We start from the raw sequence: 14,452 nt of genomic DNA on the forward strand, positions 1-14,452 counted from the left end.
AGTGGTCTTTTAATTGTAATTATGCTGCTTTAAACCAAAATAAATAAAAAAGGAAATCTCAGTTTGGCAGTAGCTCTACTAGCTCTCCCACTAGCTTACAGCCCCTGACAGCTAACATTAGCAGTGCAACAAAAAATAACCAGCAATAGCCAATCGGAACCATCCATCTGAACAGTTTGGAGCCAGAGGTCAGCTACCATGGTAAGACAATTTTCTTTCTATCTGTAAAGAAAATCTACACATGTATCCACAAGGCTGGGTCTCCCTGTCCCCGTCCCCAGCCCGCATAAGATACAGGATTGTGTCAGGACGGGCATCCGGCATGAAAATCTTTGCCAAAACCGCCAGTGTGAATCAGTGGAAGCTGATTTACCCAGACCTAAAATAAAAATCATCCGCACTAAAAAAGAAAAAAAGCATGGTTTTACTTTATTTAAAAAAGAAAACACAAGATGTAAACAAATGAACATTTATTTTATTATTGATGTTACAAGTGTTTAAATTAGATAAATTACAGCAAGAAATTGTAATGAAGATAATACAAAAAGGGTATTAGAAAGCTTCAAAGATAATTTAACAATATTAACTTGAAGTGCCAAAAAAAGACAAGCATATCTATAAAAATGCAAGATGTACTGGGTAAAAGCCTTCAACAGAATTCAAGAAATGTGTGTCAGACTCCATCTGCTCAACATAAGGTAGTAATCATTCACAATTATCATCAAAACACATGAGACCGGTGTCATTCATAAACACAAACACATCTTTACCATTTGGAATGTAAAGAAAAACAAAATCCTGAAACCTTATTGCCATATAAAAGATTGGCAGAAGCACTTGGCATGTCCGGGTCAAAAACAGGAAGAGAGTGGACAGATCCGGAACTGCACATTTCATTTATTATCTTAAATACTTGTATGGTCAGAGCAAATAGAGATTGCAGATTGAATGTGGATGCACACATTCTGTAAGTATTCGTATAAGAAGATAACATCCTGACTTGGGTAAGGAAAATCCAACCTGACTTTGGTGTAATATGTTGACTCTACCCGTGCAGCTGGAGGTAGTTTCCCTCTGACGTTTTGAATTCAGACAGTCCTCTTTTCTGTCCGTTAGACCCTGAAAGCAGCTCGCCTTTCAGGAGAGTAAAGTGAGGACGACGGTTCCCTTGGTCCTCTTCAGGATGTCCACCGCCTCAGCGTGAGTGACTCCCTCCAGGCAGTGTCCGTTCACGGCGATGATCTGATCGCCGCGTTTGAGCCGGCCGTCCTCCACAGCCGCCCCCTGCCGAAAGAGAGAGAGAGAGCCAGGAGTTGCCTAAATTTGCTGGACACGCATGTTGCTGTAGGAGGCTGGGTAGCTTCTCCCTCACCTTGTTGAAGATAGTTTTGACATAGATGGGCAGGTCTCCATGAGGACTGCCGAAGCCTCCGACAATGCTAAACCCCAGGCCTGATGAGCCTCTCTCCAGAGTGATGGTCTTATACTTGCGAGGACTAAGAGGAGGAGAATTGAACACGTTAAGTCAGCTGAGATCTTGAACAATTTCTTAGTTTAAAGACCCACTCTGATGAAAACTGTGTTTTTAACATGTACTTGTGGCATTTTTCTCATGATGGAGGACATGTATACAGAAAATTGAGCTCGAAAATGGCCAGGTGGCACCAATATTGCTCGCCATTTCTGTGTTGTTAGGTTGGGGTTGTGAGAGAGCTGTAAGCCAGCGGGTGAGAGTATAAACAGATGGATGATGGGAAGTGGGGGGCGGTAATGTCCCGTGCCAACAAATTCCAGCCACAATTCTGAGGCAAATTTCTAATAAACCACTGCTGCTCTGCAGAAATCAGTGCGGCTTATTTGCAAGTGACAACTTTAGACTCCGGGTCCCAGAGTTAAAAACAAGAGGAAACTAAGAGGAGGAGAATTGAACACGTTAAGTCAGCTGAGATCTTGAACAATTTCTTAGTTTAAAGACCCACTCTGATGAAAACTGTGTTTTTAACATGTACTTGTGGCATTTTTCTCATGATGGAGGACATGTATACAGAAAATTGAGCTCGAAAATGGCCAGGTGGCACCAATATTGCTCGCCATTTCTGTGTTGTTAGGTTGGGGTTGTGAGAGAGCTGTAAGCCAGCGGGTGAGAGTATAAACAGATGGATGATGGGAAGTGGGGGGCGGTAATGTCCCGTGCCAACAAATTCCAGCCACAATTCTGAGGCAAATTTCTAATAAACCACTGCTGCTCTGCAGAAACCGTGTCCAATAATCATAATTTAAAGATCATTGGGACAGTTTTAAAATATATCAAAAGATGATCAGACTGGGACTTTAAAACCGACTGCTTACATTTGCATATTCATGTTGAAAGTGTCAAACACATTGGATGGGCTACATGTAGGCCTCATACTTTTATGGCTGTTTTATTACACCACACTTAGTTTTAGTAATTCATCATTACTTGCTTATTAAATAGCTTACATCATGGAAAATCAAAGTTTTTATTTTTTTAAAGTGTATTATAATGTTCATTCCTCTCAACAAACACCCCAAAGCGGTTTTTTGATCCGTTCATGCATTTCGGAGAATTCCTCTAAAATCCTGCGCTCTGAACAACAGCCCCTCCCAAAATGGGCGCCACCCACCCGAGCGAAAGTCGGTGCCTCAGAAATCGAGGTGGCTGACTTTCAGGCAGGAAAATAGTTTGCGAAAATAATTAACATTTAATAAAAAATGTGTTCCTTTGTGTGTCAAATGTGATATATTATTACATACATGGATATCATTTACTATAAAAAGCTGAAGAAAAGTATTATATTTATAGGCCCTTTAACAAATTAAAAATGATTTTTCTGATTTTTTTGTTTGTTGTTTTGTAGTGACACAAATTATATATAAGAGCAAAACAGTGACCCATAAATCAAGGAGAAATACAGCTGCATCCATGCATAAAGAACACCAAAAGAGCAGCAAGTTGTTTAATATTCGTACCAGAGGTTGTTGTGAAACCAAGTCAGGCTGCCAGGTTGACTTGATGATGCGGCGTGCACCGCGCTATGGTCCTGTCTGCTGCCGCCACCAGAGTCTGCTGTCACCTGCACAAACACGCACACACACACACAAACACAGTGGGTTGCAGAACCAGATTTCACATTTAGACCACCTAAAGTTCCACTCTGATCATCTTTTGATCTGTTTTAAATGCATTCCTAATGGTCTTTTAACTATGATTTTTGCTGTTTTTAGCCAAAATCTAGAAACCTGTGGCTTTCCAGGACACAGTTTCGGCAGTATTTCGTTAGAAATTGGCGTCAGAGATGTGGGCGGGGCCACTAGTGCAGAGCAATCCCCTGTTGCAGAGCAGGAAGCTTGTGGCCGGCCCAGCGTATTTTCTACATCACCAATTTTCATCTGTTCCGGACAATTTGAACAATGAAATACTTAGAAATGCGACTTTCATTTTAATTGTGTTTTCCGCCATCAGAGAAAAGCCACAACACCAAAAAAAGTCAGTCTGAAGGGCACATGAAGAAACAGACCAGACAGCAGAAACCTTTTGTGCGTTTGTGGCACTTTCAATGAAAAGCTATAATGTCAAATTTTTAAAAATGACACAAAAAGAGGATTTATGTGACTTTAAATCTCTCCGTCTTTCTTTCCAAAGCATGATTAAGACTTGTGTTCCTTTATACCTCTTCCATAAATGTTTTTTTCATGATCCGAGTTAAAAACCCAGCAGTGAGATTGTGTCATTGTGATCTAGTGCAGTTATTATTTTGTGAGTAACACAAATACAAAACCTTTTGATGTTCTTTGTTAACACATCCCACGAGCAAATGACGCACGGTTCTTCACCAATTCTCCACCGTCTCGTCATGCGCCCCAAATTTCACAGATTTCACGCCACTTCCTGTCCTCATTACAGACTTATGTCAAAGTTTTTTTTTTTAATGGAAATGCTAGGAGGGGGGTGGAAACTGAAGCGGGCTTCCTTTTGCAGACAGCGATACAGTTTCTGCTGACTCTGCAATGAGTATCGGAGCCTTATGGTGGTTGGACCGCCGAGCGCATCGCTGTGACACTACCTGCAGGGTGACGCTTCCGGCGGCGTTCTTCAGCAGCGCCCCGGCTTCGTCGTGAGTCATTCCCTCGGTGGACACGTCGTTGATGCAGAGGATCTGGTCTCCTGTCTGAATGACAAAGGCACACCTATCATTTTCACTCCTGTTGGAGCACCTTCCTCTTGAACTTTACAGGACCTTTGACCCACTTTTTTTGACAGTTCAGATACATTACAATTTATGTTATTATTTTATAATATGATCTCTGTCTTTTATATATTTATATATATGTGTATGTATATGCGTGTATATATGTTATATGTATATATATGTACATATACCGGTATACGTATATTGTGAAGAAACTGGATTTTCTAGAAAGGACTGTATTAAATTTTAGTTCGTAACCCCGTCAGTTTCTTACACACAGAAATAATGAATAATGACTCAGAGACAAAACTTAGCTTTTGTGGAGGTTTTACTTCGCACAAACACGAAGGGGACAGACATGAACATGGTACATTCAAAGTCCGAACCAACGAGCTCAGGGATGGGCTTTGGTATAAAAACCCTGCATTAGCATATTCAGAAGATGGTCTGAGGATCTTCGTGTGAAAATCACGCCCACAGGTTACTGCTGGAGGGAAGCTCCAAGGCTAAAGTGAAGATAAGTCTGAGGCCTGCTCAGCAGAAAACATGCACAGAAAAGAGGGAGTATGGGAAGAAACTGTTAGAACAATAGTTTGGCTGTGCTTTCTTCAAATGTAATATAATTTTGAGATGACAATACATAGTAAATCGAGGTTAAGCCATTAATGTAATAAAAGGTAAAAGTTAGTTTAATAAAATACAAAAGGGAGTGTCTAACTATTCTGTTTCTAATCATTCCTAACATATATATACACATGTTAGGCCACAGTGTGCCATACAGCTCCAGCACAAATAAAAAGGTGCATCAAGCAAAACAAAAACAGTCAAACTTTATTTAACTCATTCACAAACAGTTAGTAACAGCCCACTAGGCTCCTGCCTACAATACCCATAATCCTCCAACAATCCATCAAGCAATGCAGCTTCATAGTTTACTACAGTTGTAATAAAACATTTTGACAGGTTTTTTGGTACTATGTACAAAATATCAGCAGCACAACCAGAATTTTTACTTAAGGTGCATCAGATTATAAGGTGGACTGTTTAATTTTAAAAATAACTCAAGGATTTGAAGTTATGGTTTCAAAAACCAGGCAAAGATCACCTAATTAGCTTTGATTACATTTGAGTTGGTTACATCTATGAATTCCTGGCTGAGATGATCCACAAACGGTAGAATGAACTGTGGCTTTTTGTTTTTCGTGCAGATTGGCTGTAGCTCCTGGAGGGCTCCGCCCCTTCGCCTGTCCTGTACCTGAGAGTGGCGCACAGCTACCTACACTTTAGTTCATTTGTTGGATTCTATTTAAGCTCCAGTGTTTCCGTGCTGGGTGTCATAGCACATTTTCTGTTTGGTACTTTTGGGCTTCTCGTCAGTGCTAAGGGCCTGAGTTTTTTATTGTGCTTCTGGAGTTTTATTCCCACTCAAAGTGGTGCCTTTTGTTTATTACATTATTCTCTTCACTCCACTTCACCTCTTCGTTCCTGCATTTGGATCGTCCTGATACCAAATGTGGTTGGTTGTTGTTTTTTCTAATCATTGCTAACTACCTACTTCGTTGATATGACAACTCCTGCAGCAGGATTATCCTGTGTGCTTTTATTTTGAAAGGACGTCATGTAAATATCTATTTTATATTAAAAATAAAAAGTTTTTTTTTTTCCTTTTTATGTTAGTTTTATTTATGCCAAAAAAAAACAATCATTCATCAATATCTAATAGTAACGTATTTACTATATTAGCCATATTTTTCTCTAGGATGAAGTAAGACATTGTCATCAGTGAGAAACCAACCCAAATGGCTCTTTCAGTGTTGAAGGTTGCAGACCCCTGCTTTAGGCAGTGCCTTCCCAGCATGCAATAAATAATGCAAACATATACAACGGTAGTTCTCACCTGTAGTTTCTCTGTTTTGGCAGCCAGTCCATTAGTATCCATGGTAGCAATGAAAAGAGGTACGTTGCCATGGGGACTGCCCACTCCTCCGGCTATACTGATGCCCAGCGAGTCACGGGGACCCTGTGGTAATGTCACACAAACATTAAAGACCTTTGCTGGTCAATATCTGAGAGCAGATTAATAACCGAGGAAGTCTGAGGATGCATAATTAAGGAATCTTGTTTTAGGCTTAAGGATAAAAAAAAAGACTATATTATGAGAGGTGATGTCTGAACAACAAACATAAAATAAAATAAAAACACATAAAATTGGTTTTTGATACACGACAGACTTACCTTTTGCACGGTTACTTTCCTGACCTCACGGTCTTGAGATGCTGCAAGAAAAATCCCATTTGTGAGGGATTTGAATTTGACAAATTTGAACTTGCTTAACTGTGCAACAGATTCGTGCTCACAGCTGCACTTGGCTTTGCTGTTTGCTCCTCTGGAGGACGTATCGCTTCCGCTTGTGGGTGTCAGGGTGGAGCAATCCGAGTCTTCATGCTGGATGAAGCAGAATTTAGCGTAATCCTAAAATCACACAGTTAAATTGTTAAAATGAGCTATTAGAGCAGAACTTTATCTGCAGACAAAGAGACGAAGCTGCTACCCTCCTTATCCTTGTTTCAGCTTCCTCTGTAAATGTTGACATCATCTTTAACGCTCACCTGACTCTGGCGTGAGTACTGCACCCTGGCTTTGAAACGAGCCACTTCCAGGAGGACGGCGCCGCTGGAGCTCTAAAGGGAAACATCAGAGTTCATGCCAAACCCAGCCTTCATCACACACTAGACCTTTGCGCTAACCGTGAAGCAATCCGAACCTGGAGAAGCTTTTGTGCGTGATCCTGCGACGCAGCACGGACATCCACCCCATTGATTGACAGAATCTGGTCCCCGGGCAACAACCTGCCGTCCGAATCCGCCGCACCTCCTCTGATGACGTCTGACACAAAGATGCCCGTGTCGTTGCTGCGGGGCAGAGGTCAAGTTCTCAACATGTGTGTCTTCTGACTGGACTGTAAAGAATTCCAAAACCCACCTCCAGGAATTTCCTAAGAATAGTTTTTCATTTCCAAGGTCATTCATTCATTTGTTTCTTAGTCTATGCAAATACTTGCTACAATAAAACTGGAACAAAAGCGAAAGTTAAAAAAATTGAAATGATGCGCCTCGGGCACCAAAGAGCCTTCTGTAGGTCAAAATCTAGAGGGAGATCGTCATGTGATAATAACCTGAGGGTAAAAAAGGCAGATTTAGCAACCAAAATTCACCTTTAAAGAGTCTAGAGGAGACAGGAGCTGCATTATCTCTATATTAGCTATTAAAAATACTATTTTTTCATATCCGTGACCTCTTTTGCTAAAGCTGGGTGATTCAATCCAGAAAAATCTTCTAACCCATCATGATTTAGACTGTTTTTTTTTTAAGTTGTTTGGAAACATGGAATCACAGTTGGACAGATTTCTTTTTTTCCAAAAAAGATTGTAATTATTAACAGCAGCATGACAGCACCTCTTCCCCACGGTGGTGAACCCCAGCCCCTCTCCGGGACGGGGACTGAGCTTCAGGCTGAAGACGTCCCACAGGTCTTCCTCCCTGTAGGCCTCCTGGTGCCTGAAGATGCACAGCCGGACTTGCTGGGTGGTGAGCCGCAGCACTGCGATGGCTTCGTCGTGCGTGGCCTGCCGCAGGTCGATGCTATTTACCTGTGATGATGGGCAATTTCAATTTGATTGTCTTTTTAATCGCAGAAAAATAGAAAGATAATGCAATGTTAAGATATTTTTCCTAGAAAACACCTAACATTGTAAAAGTAAAATATTAAAGCCGTCAGTGGCGAGGGGTCTGGCTGCCTCACTCTCCCTCTTTGTCCCTGCCAGCCTGGTCAAATTCATGGAAAAAAAATAGCGGCCTTTTTGTTGGTTTTTATATCCATAGCAACCATTGTATTTTATGGTCGCCTAGGGGAGACGAACAGGTTTATCTAAGTTTTAGCAGAATCAACAATCATAATTTCCTTAGCATTCCTTAGATTTTTGTTATCCACGCCCACATTTCAAAAATGTTCTTATCATATGTTTTTTATTTGAAATGGTTTGAAAGTGATATTTGAAATTGTTTTGTCCAGCTTGAGCCAGACATTCATGTGAAATATCTTCTCAATATTCTGGTTTAAAAAATGTGAGCAATAACGGAACACCAAGCTCACCACAGTAACGCCATTCAAAATCTGCAAACTTTATTTCCAACATTTTTTTTCCAGGAGTTATGATATGATAGATTACGTTTAAATTTGGTACAAAAGGTAATCTTTTTGTTTTGTTTTGGCCATTTCTCGAGATCAAAGGTCAACAGAACTTTGGTTGTGGTTGTAGACCTGACACCATTTGTGTCAAATTTCGTGAAGATCGCTTAAATAAAGTTTTCTTTTACCATATAATGCAAAAAATTGAAAATCGCCAAATTTCACACTTTGCCACAATATGGCCGCCAACCTGTAGGTTCTGTGGCCATCCCATAATAATCTCAAAACTTCTTTGGATATCCCTGACATTTGTGTCTTAAATTCAATGACAGATTTTGAAATCTATTTTGAGCCCTATAAAAGATGTATTATTCTTATTTTTATTTTACGTTTGTGCCCACTGTGATGTCTTCACTTTTAGCGATCGGGGTTTCGATGGCTATGCCCAAACTTGATTTTCACCGGCGTACTAGGTGCGTGGAAACTGGTGAGTTTTTGAAGATGTGGCGTGTTGGTGGAATTTTGCTCAAACTCGCAGTACGGATGAAGAAATGTGAAAATATTGATGACCCTTAAATTCCAGGGCTGATGCGTGGCATAACAAAACGTTTTATGTCAAAAAGTTAAAGGAACAAAAGACATAGTATTTTAAAATAAACACATTTTGATGTATTATAATGCAAATAATGTATTATACTGCATTAAATATTTACCAAAAAAAGGTTAAAGAATTAATAACCAATAAGTTAATAATAAGTTAATTATTAGTGCACAAAAGTAATATATGTGTGCTTTGTCCACACACGTTTGTGTTTATGCATGTGAGATGTCTTTCATACTTCTAAAATCTGGTCTCCAGCCTGCAGTCTTCCATCTCTCTGTGCTGCGCCTCCATCATTCACTTCATGGATGATTACTGCCCCCTAGTGGTTCAAATTGATAAAACAATGACTTTCACAACTGTAAAATAAACTAAACAAACACTGTATCATTCAAAGCGGTTTATTTAATATTTAATGTTTATTATTATTATTATTTTTTTTTATTTAAATGATCAAACGTTTCTATAAAAGTGGTCAAATGTAAACAAAACTTTTCTGAAGGCTCCTCTCACCAGCAGAGTGTCGCATCCTCCTACGATGCTCAGCCCCAGGCCTACATTTCCTTTATGGATCTCTATGGTCGTCTCCCTTCCAGCGACCACCGGGCAGCTCACAGGATCACAACTGGAGGGCGATGAGCAGGTGAGCAAATTCGAGTGCTCTGATGGAGGCGTTGGTGGAGTGCTTAGAGTTAACGGAGATGGGGGGGAGGGCAGGGGGATGCAGGAGGGATGGGGGAGGGGTGAAGGGGGAGGAAAAAGGGGAGATGAAAGGGGGCTCTTGGAACGAATGATGGAGAGCTTTACAGCGACCTGCTGTTTGGAGATCAGACTGGACACCTGCATGCAATACGAACAGCCGAGTCAGGAGAAAAAGCCCTTAAAAGGCATATTTTCGGTGTGTGTGTGAGTTTGTTTGAACCTTTTCCACCGATAGTCCAGCCACGGGTTCACCTCCCACTTCTAGGATTCGGTCTCCAACTTTTATCCTTCCGTCCTACAAGCAGGAAATTGAGTTGAAGCGCGCGGGCGAGCCAAACGTTTGAACGCCAAAATGCAGAAGACAGATGGACGGAGAGAAGGCTTGAAAATCAAACACACCCTCTGGATAAATGTCTGCATACATGCTGCCTGAGGCCAGACATGAAAGCACGTTAGAACGACAAGTCCTTTCAAACTGGCATCCGGCATTTGCAGAGTTCACAACAATGAGCGCTTGGTGCATTATTAGAACCTTTTATCCTGAAAGAGGAACTGCAGCCAAACTCCCAAAGATTAAAGACCTGCTAAAATAAATGTGGTGTTTTTAGCTGTGAGCTAGCCGGAGAGCGTGGAAATAGAAAGCTCTCAGTTATAGATGATGGGAAGGGGGGGCGGGCTCTCTCTGTTTATTTTTTTTGAAGGTGTATTTAAAGTATTCCCAGTGGTCCATTAAGTAAGATCATGATGTTTATAGTCAGAATTTTAAAAAAAATTCTAGGACAGTTTTTGCTGGGTGTTGTAGGAGTTGTAGAAGTTTGCATTTAAATTGTGGGATTTTAATACAAAGCAACCCCTTCCCCTCTGCATTATTGAGAGCTCTCACAACCGTTCTAATAAAGAAACACTCAGAAAGGCAAATTTAGGTTTAAACTTATGTGTATATATATATATATATCTATATATATATTTACACACACATATGTGTGTTCTCCATTATCAGAAAAATGCCACAAGAACATGTTTGGGGATAAATAGAAAACTGGAAAAAGTTCCTCCTGCGTGGAACCAAATTCTAGAAGCAGATTGTTTCTGATCCGAGCTGAGGCCACTAGACAGGTTTATGTTACCTGCTGTGGTTCCCCTCCAAGCCCCCCCCTTCTTGCCCGAGCACATTTCCTAGGACTATCTGGGAAAAAAACATTACTTGGGGGCGGTTGGAGTGTTTTGTTCCAACCGTCTTTCCAGTTTGATCATATTTTTTCCAAATGGGAAACGCTTCAGATTAGGAACATATTTGACCACTGTGTGTTAAATGCTGCTTTTGAAGCGGCTTTCTGATCATTTCCAGTCTTTGAGCTCATATTTTTCTCATGTCATTCAGCCAATCTGTAACAGCTCTTTAGAATTTGTTGTTTGGATCTGTGCGACTAAATGAAAACAACTTTCTATTTTTTTTGCAATTTAAACATATGTTCTTGTTGGATCATTTTTTTAACAATTACTATTGCGTTCATGGATCATGTAGAAAATAAAAGTCCTTTTGATTTTTTTTCTCCTAACATTTTCGCACCTTACTAGCAGATCCGTCCTGGATCAGGGATCCGACGACCACTCCTTCCCAGGATGGGTCCTCCACAAGGCGAATACCTAAACCAGCATGGTCCTAAAAAGGGATGAGTCAGCAAATCACAAACCTTTTATTGAGCAATTTATTAAAAATAAGTAACTTCAGTTTTTTTTCATTGTCTTGTGCAAAAACCTCACCCGTACCTGAGTGAGGACGATGCGTTTGAGGTCACTGCACGATTCTTCCTCATCGGCCGCGTCTGGGTGCCAGTCGATTACGACTTCCCCCTCGGTTCTGTTCTCTTTTACAGCTTTACCTGCTTTATTTCTGGAAAAAAAAAGAACACAGATGCGTCGTAAGCCGCTGGACTCTGGCCTTTTTCAGCAGCTCTGTGAGTCACGTTACCTGATGAGAACGATCTTGACTTTAGAAGGAGCGTTACTGATGATGGTGGAGGCGTTTTGGTAACTCCGGCCGTACAAAATCTTACCGTTGATCTAAAAAAACAAAACGAAAAAACGAACATAAAAATATCTTTTAAAGCACCGTTTCTTGTATTTGTGTAGAGATGATAATTATTGGGACTTTTGTCTTTTAATTTCTCCCCTCATTTCACGTTTCTTCTTTCTAAATCCTCAATTCATAACCTCAATAAAACGAGTCTTTAAAAATGCACAATATTATGCTTCTTATTTATAGATTCAAACCTGTTTTCCTTTTTTTATAATTAAATGTTGTCTCCCTATATGATTTCTAAGGATCCACACTTCCACAAGCCTCAGTCTGCCTTAATTTAATTAATTTATTAATAATTCCTCTCACCTCCAGGAGCTCATCCCCAACCTGTATCCTCCCGTCCAGACCGGTGGGCCCCTGGGGGTCAACGCTGGCCACGCACACGCTTAAGCGGGCCCTGGAGCCGTCTTTGCTCCCCGCCAAAGTGATTCCCAGACCGGGAACCGCGGGGTCCTTCTCCAGTTCGATCATGTGGAGCTTTCCGGACAGACTGCCGTAGCGCTGGAGCATCTTTTCTGGGAAAAACGACGGAAAACCAACGGAAAAACTGACTGAGGAGGGGGTGGCTGAGCTGCTGCATTTTGAGGATGGCTTCACCAAAGTGCACACATACTATGATTTACTGGATCTGAGTCATGTGCTTCTGCACAAAGAGTTTTAGCTGGAAATCCTTCTAAATCTACAACTGTGTCATCCCAGCATGCATTTCTGCATCCATTTTTAAATAAATAGCAGACAAAAACAGTGGACTGAGTACTTCAATGCAAACAGACAAAAGAAAAGTTAAAAAATGTGTAAAGAAAGGAAAATGCGTAAGAAAACATCCAGTTTATTCATTTATCCAATCAAACTATGGATTTCAACAGACATTATTAATATAAATCTGTCATTTACAAATGCAACGCAAAGGCCTTTAGATGCATTTACATCACCTTTAACTGGTGAGGCTATTCATGAGCCCCTTTAAAGATTGATGTTGCAAAGAATTGTGGGACAATTTTCCTTTCATTGTTCTTTTTATGTTAAAGAAAATAACCCCCCAGACACGAAAAAAAAAAAAAAAGCTAAGATATTTGTTTTAAAAAAAGGACTGGCTGTTAGACTCAGGAGTTGTTTTTTTTCTGTTCATTTTATTGAGATTTTTTCTGTTTTTCTTATGTATTTTATTTAGGCTGTTGTGTTTTTATCCTTAACCTGCTCAATTTTGATTGTAAAGCACTTTGTTACTCTGAAAAAAGTGCTACATCGATAAAGTTTGACTTCATTTTATAATGGCTGTCACCTTGTTCAGGTTGCTTCCTATTCACAAAAATGAAAAGGTTTTTTCAAAAATATGCCAAAAATGCGGTTCCATATTTCTGAAGCCCTAGGAGCGCTCAAAGCTCTGAGTGAATGTGTGTGTTTGGCTCTAACGGGTCATTATTGATGTCTGCGTGACATCTTTATGAGGCACACTCACTCCTGCAGGCGTCGTCCCCGTCTTCAGCTGCCGCCGCCGCTGTGGCATTTACGGGAATCCTCCCATCCATTCTGTCGGATGTCGGCGAGGGCGCCTTGGGAGAAGTTTTTTTGCATTATTGAAAAGGTAGAGTTCGGGATGCCTCAGGGGCTCTTCAGGCGCGAGCCGACCGACCCCTGAGGGTTTTTTTCGTTTTTTTTTCATTGTACTTGATGAAGCAGACGAACAGAAAGGAAGTAATGAAGACAGTTTTAATGTCAGCTTAAAATAACATGAAAGTTTGACCAGAATCATGCATTATTTTGGTGCAAACTAAAGTCTACAATAAAAAATGAACTTCAAAAGAATGCACTTTTTTTTTTTTTTTTTTAGCTTTGTTTGGATTTATGCATCTCCATCAGGAGGAGAAAACAGAGGTTGCAGCAAACAAGGTGGTGCTGGGGAGGACTTTGAACTGCAGGGCTTCTGTTTACTACTTTGTTAATTACACTTTTTTCTTTTTTTGCAAGTGAGTTTAATGCAAATGCACACACACAAACACATATATACACACACACACACCGACCTTAAAGGGAGTGGGAGTGAAGGGGTTTCTATGGGAAACACTGAGGAACAAACTGCTGAGTGCTTCTTCTTCCTGGGATCACACAGGGAAACAGATGACGTCCAACAAAACTCTTAATAAAGCCAAAAATTTTATTTGTATATATATTTAAAATATATTAAAATGTTTCAGCTAAATTGAAATTCCTTTTGTTTTGCAAATCAACATTAATTCCAGCTTTTTGCCTCTGAGAGGCGCTGTTTACATTCTGTTCTGCTGCTTTTAGACCTCTTTGCTCAGGAAGCAGAAGAATAGAGGCTGGATCAAATGTTTTCACTTGAAACAAACAAAAAAAAGAAGAAAAGCCACTGTCGTGCATTACCTTACTGCTGTGTGAGTTTGACTGAGGGGTCGGAGTTCGACATGTGGGAGCAGGAGACTGTAGAGCAAACACAAAAAAAGGGAATTTGGTGAACTTTTTCATGTTGCATTCAGCTGTTCACAATGCTGCATGTGTGATTTATGTTTAATGTATTTAAAATCAAACTAATGGTTCAAAAACTTTATCTAAAAATGTTAGGGATACGTTTTTATATATTTTTTTTTATATATACTAACGTGTATGCAGTAGCACAAATTGCAACCATGTGTGAAAAATTCCTAT

At 40.3% G+C, this 14,452-nt stretch overlaps 1 protein-coding gene across 4 annotated transcripts in view; it reads right to left on the minus strand.

The window, feature by feature from the left end:
* Positions 1 to 455: 455 nt before the first annotated feature.
* Positions 456 to 14,452, minus strand: part of LOC101166191 (multiple PDZ domain protein-like) — a 66,367-nt gene continuing 52,370 nt past the window's right edge. For 3 of the 4 annotated variants that reach the window (XM_023956126.1, XM_023956120.1, XM_023956124.1), the window contains 20 exons: positions 14,171 to 14,227; positions 13,810 to 13,881; positions 13,245 to 13,338; positions 12,092 to 12,300; positions 11,675 to 11,766; positions 11,473 to 11,596; positions 11,273 to 11,365; positions 9,923 to 9,997; positions 9,514 to 9,840; positions 9,239 to 9,322; positions 7,667 to 7,860; positions 6,976 to 7,123; positions 6,821 to 6,892; positions 6,569 to 6,683; positions 6,447 to 6,487; positions 6,109 to 6,231; positions 4,086 to 4,190; positions 2,992 to 3,095; positions 1,373 to 1,496; positions 456 to 1,284 (listed from right to left, as the gene is read on the minus strand). In XM_023956126.1, the coding sequence (XP_023811894.1) occupies positions 1,138 to 1,284; positions 1,373 to 1,496; positions 2,992 to 3,095; positions 4,086 to 4,190; positions 6,109 to 6,231; positions 6,447 to 6,487; positions 6,569 to 6,683; positions 6,821 to 6,892; positions 6,976 to 7,123; positions 7,667 to 7,860; positions 9,239 to 9,322; positions 9,514 to 9,840; positions 9,923 to 9,997; positions 11,273 to 11,365; positions 11,473 to 11,596; positions 11,675 to 11,766; positions 12,092 to 12,300; positions 13,245 to 13,338; positions 13,810 to 13,881; positions 14,171 to 14,227 (2,400 nt within the window). In that variant the 3' untranslated portion in view covers positions 456 to 1,137. The remainder of the gene's footprint in view (positions 1,285 to 1,372; positions 1,497 to 2,991; positions 3,096 to 4,085; positions 4,191 to 6,108; positions 6,232 to 6,446; positions 6,488 to 6,568; positions 6,684 to 6,820; positions 6,893 to 6,975; positions 7,124 to 7,666; positions 7,861 to 9,238; positions 9,323 to 9,513; positions 9,841 to 9,922; positions 9,998 to 11,272; positions 11,366 to 11,472; positions 11,597 to 11,674; positions 11,767 to 12,091; positions 12,301 to 13,244; positions 13,339 to 13,809; positions 13,882 to 14,170; positions 14,228 to 14,452) is intronic. The other variant, XM_023956128.1, reaches the window with a different exon arrangement.

Source organism: Oryzias latipes, chromosome 1 (assembly GCF_002234675.1).
Source record: "Oryzias latipes chromosome 1, ASM223467v1".
In the NCBI taxonomy this organism is placed as follows: domain Eukaryota; kingdom Metazoa; phylum Chordata; class Actinopteri; order Beloniformes; family Adrianichthyidae; genus Oryzias; species Oryzias latipes.